Source organism: Oryzias latipes, chromosome 23, assembly GCF_002234675.1.
Source record: "Oryzias latipes chromosome 23, ASM223467v1".
Lineage (NCBI taxonomy): Eukaryota > Metazoa > Chordata > Actinopteri > Beloniformes > Adrianichthyidae > Oryzias > Oryzias latipes.
The window spans coordinates 15,046,177-15,064,454 of NC_019881.2; the positions used below are offsets into that span (position 1 = coordinate 15,046,177).

The 18,278-nt window shown below is 38.5% G+C and overlaps 1 protein-coding gene across 2 annotated transcripts in view; it reads right to left on the reverse strand.

The window, feature by feature from the left end:
- plxna4 (plexin A4) overlaps positions 1-18,278 on the reverse strand; it is a 231,814-nt gene that overhangs the window by 175,410 nt on the left and 38,126 nt on the right. For both annotated transcript variants that reach the window (XM_023952327.1, XM_023952326.1), the window contains exon 3: positions 14,896-15,078. In XM_023952327.1, coding sequence (XP_023808095.1) covers positions 14,896-15,078 — 183 coding nt within the window. The remainder of the gene's footprint in view (positions 1-14,895; positions 15,079-18,278) is intronic.

Here is an 18,278-nt window from a genome sequence, read left to right on the forward strand (position 1 = left end):
AAGCAGGGTTTCTGGAAAACCAGCAGGACACTGGCCCTCGAGGCCTGGATTTGGGCACCCCTGATTTATTGTTATATTACATTACACCAGGCTTGGCATGGGCCAATTAAAAGATATTTCTTCTTTGTTAGTGGCTTATTTCTAGTTTTTTTAGTTTCTTAGTTGTTGTTATATAATACACAAATCATTTAATGAACCGAAACAAAACCATGACCCAAAAATTGATGTTTGAACCAAATCGTGGGGAAGGTGAACTGTTGCATCCCTACTAAATACGGATCTTACTCCGGGTAAAAGTGAAGCAAATGAACTGTGGGGAGGGAGGAATAATGCAAAACATGGCACTGTTGAGACATAACTGGGTCATTGTTGCCGGTGAAAACAGAACAACCGTTTATGTGGACAAAGCTGTGAGGCGTATAAAAGGTGAAGCTTCCTCCATCACTCAATATCAGTGGTGGAATAGCTCCTTCCTGGTCAGGAGAGGACCTTATTCTATATGTGCTGAGATCTGTCTTATTCTCACAGTTATTCACAGCCAACCTTTCTGTATTTACAGTATTAGCATGTCTTCACACTGTCTCAGCATGGACACACCCACCACTCATACAAAAACTCACAAATTAGTCATTCACGTGACCACTTCAAAACAGTTTGCTTGCTGTCCATATTATCTCCTTTATGCAAAGTTTTACATTTTAATAACTGCTCAGGGTGAGCACTTGGCGTGAGTAAAACAGTACTCATCATTGTCAAAAAAGCTTCACATCAGTCTTTATCTAACCTCCAAACTCTTTCAACCAAAAATTACATCAACACCAGCTGACATGTAGAAGTTGTGTTTTTAATTTGAAAAATGTATTAAAATGTTTTTTTGGCTGCCAGTTCAGCATGATAATAACCGTCTATTTTTTTTATATTTTTAGTCAAATCTAAATGTTTGCCAGGCTGTTACTGTATAGGTAGTACTGGTTTTTGGTAGCTAACCCAGGTGGAGGGTCTAAACAGTTTGAAGTTGGAAGAAGTAAGTCCTGAGTTTTGTGTAAGTATTGTTATGTTACTCTGTAGGTTAAAAAAAAAGGTTCTGGGGCAGCATTTGTTCATACTGTCATTTATTTATTTATTTATTAACCAGAACAAAGTAAATAAAGAGATACAATGACTAAATTTTGAAATATATATTGAAAAATATGACTTGTTTTGTTTTGCCACCCAATGCTGTTTTAGAAACGTTTTTGTGGGAAACAAGCTGGATAAATTTGACTATCCCTGTACCTGTGACTGATCATTCCTAATACATCAAGCAGAATCCCTCTACAATATCCCTGCCGTCTTGTTTTTTGCATCCGTCTGGATGTGACTGAGTGTGGCTGACGTTTCTATTTCAAAATGTGTCTCCCTTGGTGTGTCTTCCTTGGCCAAGTCTGCAGCCCACGCTGTATAAAGCAGGGTGTCTGCCAACACATTCTAACACAGTTACATCTGTAGTGTGCTAAGCTGACTGGGAATTAGAGTCTAAACTGCAGGGCATTGTATCACAACACATGACACTTGTGAGAGTAAACAGATAAAGGGCAGCATCCCCCTATAAAAGCATATGATCCATACAGTGGTTGGGCACGAGTGAAAGGTGAAAGACTGGTGTGTTTTCTTCCACAACATAAAGCTGAGCACTAAATAAAATAAGGAAACTTTTAAGACTTGACACGTATTGTTAACAGCATTTCTTGCGAATAACATTTGTATATTAAGGGTTTTACGTTTACGAATATGAAAGTGATTTTATGTTGCTACGAAGCTTACAGGACTGGACACGAAGCTGACAGCTAAGCTGTCACAATGGACGAAGGCCAAACAGAGATGATGGGGACAGAAGGAGAAGATGGCAGTTGTTTGATTAGTTTGCCAGTTGTAGAAGCGGGCAGCTGAGACTAAACGACAATAATGCCCTAACAAGGAGGGATCTGGAGAGCCAAACCAGATGGAACAGCAACAGCCACGTGCCATCTTGGAACTCTGGTGGCTTTGTTAGCCAAACAGCACAAAACCTGCTAAAATTTGCATTTTTAAATTTAGGATCGAACATTGATATAAGATTAAGAAAAAGAAAACTATTGGCCAAGCATTTGTCAAAAGTTTTACCAATCTCTCAATTCCTTTTTGAAGGAAATTCACGCTATCACTCATTTTTACTCTCTCTTTTACACTTTAATGCTTATTCAAGTATTGTTTTTGTCATGCGGTAATAAGGGCTTAGCTATAAAGACAGGAGTTGATTACATATAGGGAGCAAAGACTCTTCTTCATCTCCAGGGAGGAGTGTAGCAGATGAAATGCTGCATTGGGTTTTAGTCAACAATGAAACAGGAGGGGGGAAAAATGAATTGGCTCTGAGGGTGGTGAACACATCACAGTGTCCTTGGAAGTGAAATTTCCCAGGGTGCTCCAGTGTCAGGAATCAAGGACATGAAGAAAAGGATAAAAATATCTATGGTGCTGGCTTTTAGATGATTTGGACAGGTACTCTTGACACAAAAACACTAAAGCATGCCAGGAGACACAAACTCGTGTCAGCATTCACAGCCCTGACATTGTTAAAGTGACTGGACTGAGATTTTTCTGGCTTTTGACATACTGGTAGGCAACTGCTAACTAGTACTGCCTTTGATTATTACAGCCTTTAATTGAAGAAGGCAAATTTTACTGGCCTTGTATTGGACTACACATGTATCTTAAAGAGTTGTATTTCAAAGAAGAAAAAAGCAACACTTCACTTATTGTAAATGATATCCAAAGGAAGCATTAATCCATAACATTATGAGGCTGTGAAAAAGCTGCACTAACTTAAAATGTTAAATAGAAAGCCTATCAGTGCTTGTCTAATAACTTTTATTAGACAAACACTTAACTTAGTTAAGTTAACTTATTAACCTAAATACCTAATAACTGAACTTTTAATGAAAACATTCAGCACATACAACATTCCTCTCCAATTTACAAGAATAGAAAGTCATCTTATAAAACTCAGGGATGTGCTTGGAGAAATATAGTAGAGCAAAATGTTTTTTCACAAGTGTTTCACCTTTGGACTTTAGCAAAAATGGCAAAAATCCTTTAGTCTGGTGACTTTTGGGTATTTAGCCTGGGGCAGTCAGTTTAGTTTGTCAGAATAAATCCTGTCACATTTTTTAAAATAAGGGTGCCTGAGTGTAGACTTGCAATTGTTATAATGTGTAGACAAAAGGAAAAATGTATGCCTATAAACCGTGGAAAGGCTAATATTTCTGCTTAAAAAGTCATCTTTCTCAAAGTCATGGTGAAGATAACTAAGGCCAAAAAAAGTAGGTGACAAAAAACTAAAGTACAGTTTTAAAATAATGTCTTTCTTTGTTTTAATGGTTCTATTGTCTTCATTTTTTTATCTTTTCTATCACTACTTAGTATCCCGCTCCTTATCCTTCATTCACTGTCTGTTTTGATTATTTTCACCAGTCAAAATAGATATAAGGCAATTGTACCTGAAGTATACTTGAATCCACTGAGTCAAAGTAACAAACAGCTTAAACACACAGATAGAGCAACATATTCCTTTTAAAAGAGGAGGAAAGAGAAGAAAAATGACAAGATTTGAAAAAAAAATTTTTACACATGAATAAATGCAATTTCAGTTTGAAGAAAAACAAGAATTCATGCACATAGCAGCTAAATACTCAACGGTCCAATCAAATCCTGCATAATGACAATGGAATACCACTTGTGTGATCTATGGCTACGTTCACACTGGAGGCTGAAACGACCCAATTCCGATTTTTTTGCCCCTATGCGACCTGTATCTGATCTTTTCATGACAGTCTGAACGACACAGATCCGATCTTTTCAAATGTGACCCAGGCCACTTGGGTATGTGGTCCTGAATCTGATACGTATCCGATCTTTTGAAATGTGACCTCCATCTGAACGGCCATGTAACCTACCTGAACGTCATCGATACGCTACAAACTCAAAATCTGCATTGAAGTAGGTGGGAACGAGATCAGAAACATCAACCATGGCTGAGGATGATGCTGCTGAGACCAGTCAGTGGAAGGGAAGCGAGTTCACCGATTGGATTCATATTTGGGGTGAAAGCTTTATTCAGGCCAAACTCGAGGGTTCTTATCGCAACTGGGCGGTTTTTGAATACACTTCCAGCGAAATGGCTGAGCGTGGGTAATTGTGCTGGCTCCTTTTTTGAAAATAAATGTAATAATGAAAAAAGAGCTCCGCTGTTGACAACACTGTTGTTGACATCCATTGTTAACGTTAGCTACTTCCGCAAACAACGAGTGATGTCGTTGTACACCGTTGAGTACTCTTCTGTGGATACGGGTCACTTCTGTGTCATTTCACGTTCACACAGGAGATCACAAAAGTTTGCATTTAATTGGAAATGTGTACGGCCTTGGAAAAAAACTAATTTTTTCACAAAAATCGGAATTGAGCATTAAGTCCTGCAGTCTAAATGTAGCCTAAGAAAATTCCTTTATAGTTAAAACATAAAGTGCAGCCATGTCTTTCTGACTTACTACTAGCATTTACTGCAGAAAAAATGACCCAGTTTAGAGACAAACAATCCTCTACAGAGACAGAAAGACAGTAAGATAGATTCAAAATAAAAGGAAAGCAGGGTAGGTAGAGGAATAGGATGAGGTGCATGGGGCACTAGTTATCCCAAGGGACCAACGGTGTGCAATGATTAGTTTCAGGCATGCGGAAAAGGAGGTAGCGAGAGGAGCAGCAGAGGCATAGGGATAATCTGCAGAGGTGTGTTCTCCATAGTTGCAAAGGTTCAGCCATAAATCATAAAAAGGAAGGACATCATAAAGAAAGGACACCAAACAGAGGTAAAGAAAAGAAGAGGATTTTGATCTTTTGTGGACACAAAGAATGGAAATTACTTTGAAAATATATGTAATCGCTTTAAATGAGTAATCTGTGGGGATATGAAAAGTAAATTAACTCATATATCAACGACATTCAGAAGAGAGAGGTGGCAAAGGCCAAACAGAAAGCTTACGATGAGCTATATGACAGGTTAGACACAAAGGAAGGAGAGAAGGACTTGTACAGGCTAGCCAGACAGAGAGACAGAGATGGGAAGGACGTGCAACAGATAAGGGTGATTAAGGACAGAGACGGAAAGGTGCTAACAACCCAGGAGAGTGTACAGAAAAGATGGAAGGAGTATTTTGAGGAGCTGATGAACGAGGAAAATGACAGGGAAAGAAGGGAGGAAGATGTGGTTGTTGTGGAGCAGGAAGTAGCAGAGATTGGAAAGGATGAGGTTAGGAAGGCTCTGAAAAGGATGAAGAGCGGAAAGGCCGTTGGTCCTGATGACGTACCTGTGGAGGTATGGAAGTGCTTAGGAGAGACAGCAGTGGAATTTCTAACGAGTTTTTTCAATAGGATTCTAGAGAGTGAGAAGATGCCTGAGGAATGGAGGAGAAGCGTTCTGGTTCCGATCTTTAAGAACAAGGGTGACATGCAGAACTGCAGCAACTATAGAGGAATAAAGTTGATGAGCCACACAATGAAGCTGTGGGAAAGAGTAGTGGAAGCCAGGCTTAGGAAAGAGGTGGAGATTTGTGAGCAGCAGTATGGTTTCATGCCCCGTAAGAGCACCACTGATGCCATTTTTGCTTTGAGAATGTTGATGGAAAAGTACAGAGAAGGTCAGAAGGAGCTGCATTGTGTGTTCGTAGATTTAGAGAAGGCGTATGACAGGGTGCCGAGGGAGGAGCTGTGGTACTGTATGAGGTCGTCTGGAGTGGCAGAGAAGTATGTCAGAGTAGTTCAGGACATGTATGAGAGAAGTATGACGGTGGTGAGATGTGCTGTAGGTCAGACAGAGGAGTTCAAGGTGGAAGTGGGACTACACCAAGGATCAGCTTTGAGTCCTTTTTTGTTTGCTATGCTGATGGACAGGCTGACAGACGAGGTAAGACAGGAATCTCCCTGGACAATGATGTTTGCGGATGACATCGTAATTTGCAGTGAGAGTAGAGAGCAGGTGGAGGAACAGCTAGAGAGGTGGAGGTTTGCTCTGGAAAGAAGAGGCATGAAGGTCAGTCGTAGTAAGACAGAATACATGTGTCTGAACGAGAGGGATCAAGGTAGAAGCGTTAGGTTACAGGGGGCTGAGGTGAAGAAGGTGCAGGAGTTTAAGTACTTGGGGTCAACAGTTCAGTGTGATGGGGAGTGTGGAAAAGAGGTGAAGAGGCGAGTGCAGGCAGGTTGGAGTGGGTGGAGGAAAGTGTCAGGAGTGTTGTGTGACAGAAGAGTGTCAGCAAGACTCAAAGGAAAGGTGTACAAGACAGTGGTGAGACCAGCTCTGCTCTATGGGTTAGAGACGGTAGCAGTGAGACAGAGACAAGAGGCTGAGATGGAGGTAGCGGAGATGAAGATGTTGAGGTTCTCCTTAGGAGTGACCAGGTTAGACAGGATAAGGAACGAGTACATCAGAGGGACGGCTCATGTTGCCTGTGTTAGCGACAAAGTCAGAGAAGCCAGACTGAGATGGTTTGGACATGTTCAGAGGAGGGATAGTGGATATATTGGTAGAAGGATGTTGGAGATGGAGCTGCCTGGCAGGAGGGCAAGAGGACGGCCAAAGAGGAGATACATGGATGTCTTGACAGAGGACATGAAGTTGGCTAATGTTAGGGTAGAAGATGTTCATGATAGAGTGAGGTGGAAAAGGATGATTCGCTGTGGCGACCCCTGATGGGAAAAGCCGAAAGAGAAAGAAGAAGATTCAGACAATACATAAAGCACTAAATATTTATCCAACACTATGTATAGCAGAAAAAAAATTGAAAATTCAGCAATTTCAATTATATGCCAGAACAACAAAAACATGAAGGTTCTTTTTTTTCTTGTTTTTATATTTATCAGTTTTTTGCAATTATTTCATAGAGTTTTTAAACTTGAATTTCTGTAAATGGGTAACAATTCGTAATTATATTAAATATAGGTTTTGAACTGTAACATGTGCACCTTCATTCAAGAGCAACCTTTAAAAGGTCATTCTCTATGTGTGAACATGTTTTATTTTTCATTGTCGTCTTCTTATAAACCATTAACCAAAGGACAATGGGGTCAATATGATGGACATATTTAAAAATGTCTCAATCCAAAATTAACTGTATGAATTTATGCTTTTCAGCAGCAGGTAGTTCTACATATGAGCCTCTCTTTTTCAAGCTTGATTTAATGTCTTAAAAAAAGATGAGCTCACTTCAGTTTTGCATCAAAGGTTTACACACACTGACTCATCTTTCCTGAAAGTTAACCCTACAGTAACCCAGAGTCTGCAACACACAATCAAGTTTGGTATTTTGACTTAACCTCTCAGCTACTTTAAGCCTTTTAAATCCCCAAATGCACAGTCAGAAATGGCCACTTGAATCACTCACAGCTCAATAGACACCACATACTGGCATTCTTCTCAGTAGGAGCAGACGCATAGGAGAGAAAGGGGAAAAAAAGTATCAAGCTCCATATCACCACTTGCACCTTTTTCTTGACATGCTCTTTATCTCTGTAGCTTCCTTCTATCTTGCTTGTCAGTGTTGTCCTTTTTCAGTCTTTCAGCAGCTCTTCAGCCACCCCTGCTGCTTTACATCTCAGAAAAGACAGGCATACAAAACGTAAGGTGTCTTCTATGAATAACTAAAAGGACAGAAAAAAGTTGGTGTGCAAAATAAAACAATTAACAGATTTAATCACTCCCTTGGTTTTGATAATACAATGGTGCAACGGTGTCCCAGCATGCACTTTTTTGTGTTACTGTAAGCATAACGTATTTAAATCCAATGCTAAAGCAGCAAGTCACCTTGATGGGGGTGTGTGCAGGAAAATATATCTGCAGGTTATCTGCGGGTCGGCTCATCTCCTAGTAACTCATTAATTATAAAGAAACAGTGGAAAAAGGCCATTAGGAAAAATTAACCCAGTGGTAGCTGCAGACATGAACCAAAGTGGCATGCATAACACATAAAGCTATTTTTAACTCTGACAAATCTGAACAAGTGACAGCTATGAAGGCTGAACACACAAGAAAGAGTCATTTGTGACAATCGGACTAACTTTTGCACCTGTTATATTAATAATATTTAGGAAAAATAATCTTAACATGAAGGATGTTTCTGTTTTTACCAACTATCAACCTATACATGAGCATAGCTAAACACTGTTACTGTCTAGAGGACATGTTTATCAATTTACTGCAGCACCTTATTTTTCCAGTGGCTTTCCTCATTTTCTTTTCTTTGGGTCTATTTAACCCTTAGCTGAGCTGTGACTGTGCCCACTTCTGTACTTCATTAGTTTTACTGTGTCTGTATATTCAGCTTTGCAGCAACACACAGTGATACCATCTTCAGATCTGTGTTTCTGTTCCAACATCACGAGCACGCTGAAAACCCCTCCATTTAATTTTCATTCTCTAACCACCAAAGCAAGAAACCCAAGGTGTAAGTCATCTCATTTCTATGTCATGCTTCAGTTAAGAGTTCATCATTAAAGGCTAAAATCCTATTTTATTTTGCTATTTAAAAGAAATGGACTCAAAGCTTCTACCTACATTGAAAAAGTTGCACTTTGATATACTAGGAATGATTTTACTTATAGCCTCAACTTTTTCTTTCGTTGTCCTTACTATATTTAAATTACATTAATAAGTTTAAGGTCCTAATTTGTAAGGTTGTTTTTTGAACCTCTGTTAATTAATTGCACCGGACAGTCCAAAAAACACCATACATGTTGCCTGTTTTGGAAACAAAAAAACAGAAGTAAGGCTACAAAATCAAAAACTTTTGAGAACACAAGCAAGAGAAGATCTTAATTTAATGCACCAAGCACTTACCACATGATGGTACATGGACATTTCACTAGAAACAATTCTGTAATAAAAAGGCTGAAAAAAAAGACTTAACTGGCTAGTTTTGAGTGACTCTCCTTAATATGTCTTTCCATTTCTAGAACACTGCTTAAAATTCACACAATAGTCATTCCAGCAAGAGAGAAAGCTTGTGTTTGTTAAATCTGGCCAGAGGATCATTTCATCCTCTTGTTCACTCAGTGGAATTTATCAGCATAATATGTAGACTGTTTTTGCAGAGCAGTGTTTTGTAACATGCTCTCTCAAGTGAATGTGTGTGTTTTCCATATGTATTCTATCTTATTCATACAGAGCAGACTACGCTACCATGGCAACTCAAGCTGCAAAAGCTGATGTGGGCACAACAACACACTCAAAGTGTCAATACGACTAGCTATAATCATAAACCACTGTCCACACACACTCATACGATGGCTCCCTGTCCTAAAACATATTTCATCATTAACTTTAAGCAGTTAATCCTCTGCTCCACTGACCACGGCTCAGCTCAGCCCATTTCAATAATCTGCATCTGGGGCTAACCAACCCATCAAGCACACACACACACACACACACACACACAGAGGCGCACAGGCATCCTCAACAAGGACACAATCAGCCCAGAAAAAAGATGAAACCGATCCAAAGCAATAAAAAGCCCTTTCACCAACAAACAACTTTTCGTACATTCATTTGGTTGCCAGAGTGGTCAGTAAGAAAAAAATGACACTAGAAAGACAATGGTAGATAGTCAGTAAGAGTGGCATTGAAGGAGACTTAAAAAAATAAAAAAAATAAAATCTAAAACAGAATTTGACAAAGGCTGACTCACAGTTGAGAATTCAACTTTCCATTTCTCAGCAAAAACATAAGAATTTATGGGTTTATCCTCACTCGTACCACCCATTTTAAGCCTACTCATAGAGTATGAGTTGGTAGCATGCCAGAGTCCATCTGGCCCCAAAAGTACCACTCTTTTGAGAATCTGTGATCCCTCTGGTGCTGTTCCCTGGCACTGGTTGTTGGCCCACCTTGCAGAAGTGCACTACTACACTAACACCTGGACTCAGGAACAGAATAGAGGCCCTGTAAATACAAATCGTGACTGATCTACCGGCCAATAGGAGGAGTGAACACCACCCCCTACTGTACTTGTATTAGCTTTATTAGTGGAGCCAGGGAGAAATCAGCACAGTGAGCAAACTGGTGAACTATAAGTAGGCCCAAAATGTGTCAACAAAGCCCATCTCCTTAAACGCTAAGACAAATCTATTCTACCCAACATGCTGTTCCCAAAAAAAATCATTATTTTTACTCATTATTCCATATCTTCCTTCTTCTTCTATTTTCTCCACATTTGCATTCTTCCTCCTTATCAATCCATATGGTAACAATTAATAACTAAAAGTACTATGTTGATTAAACATAAAAGTATAAAAGTATCTGCTTATTTTTTCATAAGATGGGTTTGCCCTGGCAAAACTGGCAGTATCTGTAACTCAGAAACTCTTTTCTAGACTCACAAGCTTTGCATGTTTCACCTTGCTCTTTTTGTCCTGATGTTAAGTTCAAGGTTAACTGCTCATTGTATTGAGCACCAGTGCTACCCCATTGGGATGGGCAGAGGGGAGATGCATTAGCACCTCTGCAGGTGGTTTTCAATCTAATCTTTTCACTCCTGTTTCTTTAGACTTCTTTCCTTCCACACTTCACTATTCCCTTAGTCTATTTCTCTGGCCAAAACCACATTTGCATAACTAAAAGGCTGATGCATGCATTTGTGCTTATTTCACAAGACGCCCAATCATTTTTAAATCGTAAAGTATACTAAATTTGTGTCCATACAAACATTAATCATTTTTTTTTTATAACCAAAACCCACATGGGGGGTCAAATCTTTCCCCTTGACTTGCTTCAGTTTATTGACCTGCACTAAATGGGTTTAAACCTCACCCAGCTAGTCTTTTATCTCCATCATATCTCCATCCCCTCACATCTTCATCACAGATCAGCGAACACACAAACTGACCGACAGACAGGCTGAGAGAAGCCATATGGCCTTTTCACTTCCAGTGGCAGGAGGTAGCCATCAAAGACTTCTCACAACAATTCCACTCAGCCATGGACAGACAGAGGGAGAGATGAAGGAAAAGGGAAATTTAGAGAAAGCGGGGGAAAGTGTGTAAACGAGTGTTAACAAAGAGAAAATAGAAATAATCTTGAAACATTCACTGAAAAAAGGGGTTTATAAATCAGTATAAACCTCGGAATAAAAAGAGTTAATCATCATTCATCCCAATACACAGTCATTGGCAGTAGATCAAAAACAATATATAGATTCAATTATATAAGTGATATATATATATATATATAGATATAGATATAGATATAGATATAGATATAGATATAGATATAATGTGAGAAATTTACAAGCAAAATTAATAGGAAAAAAATAAAGCAAAAAGGGATTTTCAAAAAATGGCAGCTCTTCAAAATTTACTAATGAAAAGGGTGTTGGTGATTTTATTCCCTTGATGTGTTGTACAATTGGCAACATGGAGAAAAACCGGCACTAGTTCTCCCTCCTGCACTAGGGGTGGACCCCTTCAAGTAGCTGCTGTTCTTAATGGTTTCTATTGATCTAACAGCACTACCTACTGTATACATGGCAATAGTATTACGAAGAAAGGTGACTCAGATCAAGTTAAAACAGATTTAACTCCAGAGGTTATCTCTAAATCTGTTTTAGTCAGCCTTCTGGATCATCCCTTTTTGTTTGAGAGGATAATGGTAAAAATCAGCTAACCATCAGTGCAAGAAAATACATGTTGGCTGGGTTAAAACTCTTTCAACAATTGTATAAAGTGTACAATTACAAATTGGTGAAAATTGCTCCATCTCTTTGACCCAATCTTTTCTGAACAACCCAAGACCTAGTCGTCACGGGAGACTGATTTATCCTCTTTACTGAGATTGCATTAAAGTAAGACATTCAGAGAAAATGGCTAAATGACATCTACCACAGTTCTTCACCACAAACTGAACTTTAATCTTCCAAGAAGAAAATACATTTCCTGATCTGTTATCAGTAGAATAATTTATTATGTCAATGCTTTATAGTCTAAATGATGATAGACTTTTGTTTCTGTCAATAAAAAAGTGCAACATATAAATAAAAACAATGACAAAGGTGTTGCAGCAACATACTTGGCTTTAGAACCATTTTTGCAAAGAAACATTTAACATATCAAACCATCCCAGATAACATAAATATTATGTTTGTATTTGAAAAAGGGATCAACATGCTTCAATAAACACAAGCGGGTTGCTTCTGCATAATGTATAACTTCTGGTTTAACCACGTCCGTCTAGCACCTCAGCAAATCTCATGATGTACCCAACAAAGGTTACTCTAACTGCCACCCCCCCAAACGCTCACCCAGCCTGCACCATTTTTTACTAGCAGAATGACTTTTATGCACTGAGCACCCTGTCCAGCGGAACTTCATGATGTCATAAACGTGAGCATGTAAACATCAACATTTGACTCCCACAAACAGGACTTCATTAAAGTTCACCCACGCCTTTTTACTGTAAGAATAATATTTATTCAGGGAGACGTTTCCATCAGGGGTTCATAAATAACGATACAGAAAAAGATAGGAGGACAAATTGTGTACGGGGAAAAAAAGGAGAGGAGATGGAACGTGCAATGTGAGGATTGTGCATAAATCACCATCCATTAGCAAAGGGGTTATAAAGTCACTGATGAAGGAGGTGGACTTCAGCTCAGACTTTTTATTGTCTTGTTGTTGTCTTTTATTGCCTGTGATGTCATCTAATGGTAAACAGTTAATTATATTTGAGGGGAGGTGTGTACATGGGAGGAGAGGATGAGATTGTAATAGCATTGTGTGAGTAGTTGTGTTCGCCTATGGTGACACACAATATTGATCGCCTTGGAATCACATTTTGCTATTTTCCGTTAAAACAAAAGGTTCTTTCTGCTTTTCATAATCAATCTGCAATCATATAAACACACACATGTAGTATATGGTAATCTTAAAAAGGATAATTTGACAAAAGTTAAATCATAGACAATTTTAGCTTTTTAATATGCCTAAATATTTTTGCACAGTAAAAAAAACACGATTGAATGATGATCCAACACAACCTCATGGATGTTCATCACTAGAAAAGCTGAACCTTTGTTGTAGTGTGAAAAACACAGCTGGGTAATTGTAATAAAACATAATATAAACTGCATCACTGAAGATTTTTGTTCAAGTCGCTTCTTTTTGTCATATTTCTCCCTTTACCCTCCATTACAACCCTGTGAACTTGTCTCCTTTCTCTGCAACCTTTACTTCTGTAACACAGTTAAAATCTGTGCAGTTTGGCCCAAACCAGCTTTACTGTAATTCTCGCAGTAAGCCTTCACCTCTTCTACTCTGTGCATGGAATTTTTCCTGTATTCCCAGACCCACATTCAGCCCAAGCTGCACCATGAATTAGAGTCGGTTATGGACTTACATTATCTGGTGCACATGTGTTATAGTGGGGGTTGCAGAGTTCTTTCACACCTAGCTGCAGAGCTACATCCCATTAGCTTCAAGTAATGCTACTTCATGCAGGTAGAAAAGAACAAAAAAAAGCAGTACAAAAAACTCGGATGTAAAAACTATGGCAATCAAAAATCCGCTAATCCGGTTGTCCTGAATGTGATTAGCAAAACTGGATTGAAAAAAAGTTTAACTTTCTACAAAGCTCTACTTAGCTTGCACACAAGGTTTAAGGGCAAAATGGTTAGGGTAAGCAATCAGTGCCGATTTTTTGTCAGAGTATAAGTCGCAGTTTTTTTCGCATAGTTTTGGCCGGGGGTGTGACTTATACTCAGGTGTTTAAATGTGTTTAATAGAAAAAAAATGTAATCGACTCATGTTTTGTTATTTTCTGAATAACATCTGCTAGAGGGAACTGTGTGTGTCAGTATTTGCTACTCACATTAATGCAGAAGAAGGCATGCCGGTCTTGGAGGAGTTGTTTCAATCAACTCAAATGATGAAGAATTCACTGGTTTTAGTGATTCAAAGTGGTACAGTTTAGTTGACTTGTTAGCATGTCCTTTATACTATGATAATACTTTGAAGGGACCTATAGTCCCCAGAACACATTAGTAGTGTCACAGATATCAATGTGATCATTTATTTCTGTTTAAAAGCATTTCACCTTATTTTTAGGTTTTCATAAAATGCACATGTCCATTACAAAAACAGTACACAGATTAAAAATAAAAGCAAAATAGCAATTGATGAAGCATAGGAACCAGAAGGAAGTGAAGTACTTTAATTTAGAATATTACAGTGAAATCATGAAAAACTGCTTTTTCAATGATAGATTTCCTCTAAATCTGATCCTTTAATGTGCCCCAAGAAAGGATAGGAAACTTTGTGGAACTGATTCGGCAGCCTGCTGACCTGTGCTGTCTGCAAAGTTCTGCAACATGCTGATGTGTGCTGCAATCTGCCCCGACGGCATTGGATTTTATACACACCCCAAGTGAAGGCAAAGTAAAGCAGATACTCCTGATACTTGATGTGTACCAGTGCATGTGTGATTTACAGTGCGGTGGAAGTGGAGGATGTTTAAAGATATCAGATAGGCTTGACTGTAGGAATAAAACCCCCAAAGGGGGTCTCCTGATCCCCTTTCCTCAACCACACACATGATTTTCTCTACAAAACAGGACAGACTTTCACCATTTATTCCTCCTCCTTGATGCACACACACACCTCCCTGCTGCAAATGCAGCCAACTCAGCTGATTTGCTTGAAAGTCAATCTGCCTTACTACTACTATCATCCTCTGATCCAGCATTCCCAATTCCCAGGCCTTATCCCACAGTCTTGCAGGGAAACCAAACGGCAGTTTCCATTGAATCAATCTAGCATGTTTTATCAGAAATATCTCCTTACCTTCTTGATTTTTCCACTCTTTGTACCCACGAAGACCAGTGAGTGGTTCTTGTAGACGTAGGCGATGACAGACGTCATTTTGTCAGTAGCATCAGAAAAGACAGGCTTGCCTCGAACCATCTCAGACACGCCCAGTGGTGCATTCATGTCAAGGCCACAAAAGTCATCATCAATGGTCAAAAGCTGTAATAATAAAAACAACAACAAATTCAGTAACCTTGAAATACATCAATTAGATAAAGCAACATCAGATAAAAAAAATACATATTTTTCATTAAAAGATTCAGACTAGCTAAGGTTAACCTCCCATTAATCAAGTTCTTCTTTGAATATTCCTCATAAATACGTAAGAAAGAAAGAGTAGTTGAAGGAAGGAGAAAAAAACTGCAGTGAGGCACTAGTTCTTTATTGGTGCCAGAGGCTGCTCTGTCAGGCACAATTCCCCACCGTCCACCCAATGTAACAGAAACTGCTGAAATGCTAGTGCAGCAAGTATTCAATGTGAAGTGATTTTAAGTGAACTCACTAAAATAAAAAATAAAAAGAAGTGCTGCAGTACCAGGACTGAGAGGCAAAGCAATAAATATTCAAATGCAGATAAAACCTAAATCACACAATAGATCTAAATGAGTGTTTTGTTATCTTTTTGCAGTTGCATAAAAAACTTTTGTTTACTTAGACATGGTTCTCTACAGTTATAATTAGCACTCATGTACCAAATTATGCAGAAAGCTGCTTTTCGTCTTCTAGATTTTCTCTTTATTCTTATCCACATTTTGTGGTAAATTCAGCCGTACTGCGGATTCTGACTGCATTCTTAATTCTATCATTTGTATGTGGCTATTAAATGTAAAATTTCTACTTTTTGTAGTTTGTCTGTAAACTCAAAGCTTTATAGCAACTCTTAGACAACCACACCCACTGGAAAAAAGTGTTCGTCTGAATCATATGGATCACAACACCCTATAAAAAAAGTTCAGACAGCACTAATAAAAAAAAAGGCTCAGAATAGAACAGTGATGTTGCAAAGCTGTTTTTCACATTTTTATATTAGTCATTCAAATTAGTTGATTTTAACCCTTTTATTGTATTTTTTATGTTTTTATTTAAATTACTTTTAGTTTCTTTCTGGATTGCATAAGTAATAATTTGTCATGTTGCAAAACTTATTTACACAGGTATCTTGTGAATTCATTACATTAATCATATTGTACACTGAAAGGAAAATTATATCAATGCAAAAACAGATCTAACTGTTGAAAGGATAATGAAATCATTTTTTGAATAATTGTTCTGCTAAAGTTAACTTTAGTTTTAAATGTCCTCCTCATTTCGTACTAAATCAGCTTCACATTGGCTGGAGTTCCATTTTTTATATAGGAGTATCATGTTAGATCTCCAATCTTTTTTTCTTTTCCACTTTTTTCCTTTTCTTTAAAAGACTGTGAAGCTTTGCTCATCGCAACCAAAACTTCATTGAATGTTGCAGCATAGATGGTGTGAAGGTAATTTAAATTTAAGAGACTTTATGACACATACCACCATTTTTAATCTTCAAAACAGTTGGAATGAAGTCAGCAAAACACACGGAGAAGAAAAAGAGACATGCCAGTCAAAACGCAGCTCAGTTGACTTCAGTACGAATTAATCCTTCTAAATAGACACATTAAACAACCTGCTGCTGCAGGTTCTTTAGTTGCTGAAGGTATGAATTTAGCTCCAGTGATTTTTCCTCGTATAGGAAACTCTAGGGCAGGCATGTCCAAAGCCTGGCCTCTGAATCAAATGTTTAAATTTCCACTGGCCCCCATGCTTCTGTCATTAAATCAGTAATATGCGCCCCACCCCTGCACTTTCTTAAATCTGAGTTTATGATTTCTTGATTGTGGTCGGCTAAATTAGGTCAGAAGCCATATGAAACATGTGGCATCACTGTTGTGTGACCCTTTCTAGCTAATTTCTAAAATATTGACTGTAAATTTTAAAAATGACGTTGACAGCAAGGGCTGCCATTTTCAGGAGAATGGGGAAATTGAAGTATTTTTTAGTGTAATGGAAAACATTTGTATCTGCCTAGTAAGCCAATAGGCTTGCTCGAACTTCAAGGAGTTACACAGCAAGGTGCACTACAAGACGAGACATGCTAACTACGCCAATCTAAGCGGGAAAGAGTGAAATTCACAGCAACTCTGGTAAAAATGTTTTTAGCTGTCTCACTGGTACTTACATGAAGAAATTAAAGCATGCCATTGCAATGATATGTCCACTATACAGCTCTTTTACATTTCATGTTACGAGGGTTCAAAGAATGCAGGCCCAATGGTTGGCCCTCACAAATATTCACCAAATCTGGGTTTCTTTGCAAAAGTTTGGATGCCCCTGCTTAAGGGATTTCATATTAACTGTGACAGTGCAAAATATAAGCACCACACATTACTATAATAACCATTATCATTAAGACCTAAATCAAGACACAGAGGATTTACCATCCTTAAACAATCTTGGTTAACACAGACGCTTCAGGTAACACTAATAAGTGACCAATAGCAGAATCTGAAGTTTGCTGTACATTTAAAGACTTCAGACTGGTATGAAAAGAAGACATAAAGCCGCATTGCCAAAAAGATTAATAACCGAGCCCAACAAAAATATTAAAGCCTATCCTTCTATCAAGACCTTTTCCTTTCTTTTCCCTCATGACCTTTTCAGAACGAGCAGCTGTCAGGAACATGCACTCTTTCCACCAAGTCGCACAGCAGTTTGCTGCAAGACAAATCACTTGCCAATGAGAACCAAGGTCGATCCTTCTACTCCAGGTTTCTACAGCAACCAGCACTCTTTCTATTCAATCTTATCCCCTCGTTTATGTGACAGAAGGAAAACACCCTCTTCATGTCACCATCAGTTACAGAGGACACACATCATGCCTAGGTTCAAAGGTTAACAGGTCCATCAGAAGGAAAATGGAGTGCTTTCTTTGTAATATTTGGAGCTGTGATGATTTAGAGCTTTTCCTCAGAAGATAAAGATGCTGATATGTTTATTAAGAATTGTTTAATCCATGAAATGCCTTTTTTATAAAAACTTTTTATCTTGTCGCTGTGTCAGGGAAAAAAGTTACTCTGTTTACAGGTTTTGTAATCTCTTGTGATTGACAGGCTGTAGTATTTCTGAAAATTGCCAATCACCAGCGTCTCTCTTGTGTTCTGCAATCTAATGAAATATACTTCTGCTGCTGTGCCTTTCAGGAAGCAGACACATTTTCATTATGCTACCACCAAAACATGACATTTGTAGTTGAGATGCCAAAGACGTTCCTAGTCAGAATATAAAGTAATATCCACCCAGCCCCTGACAGTGTCTGCCAGTAAGGTACTGTTGTC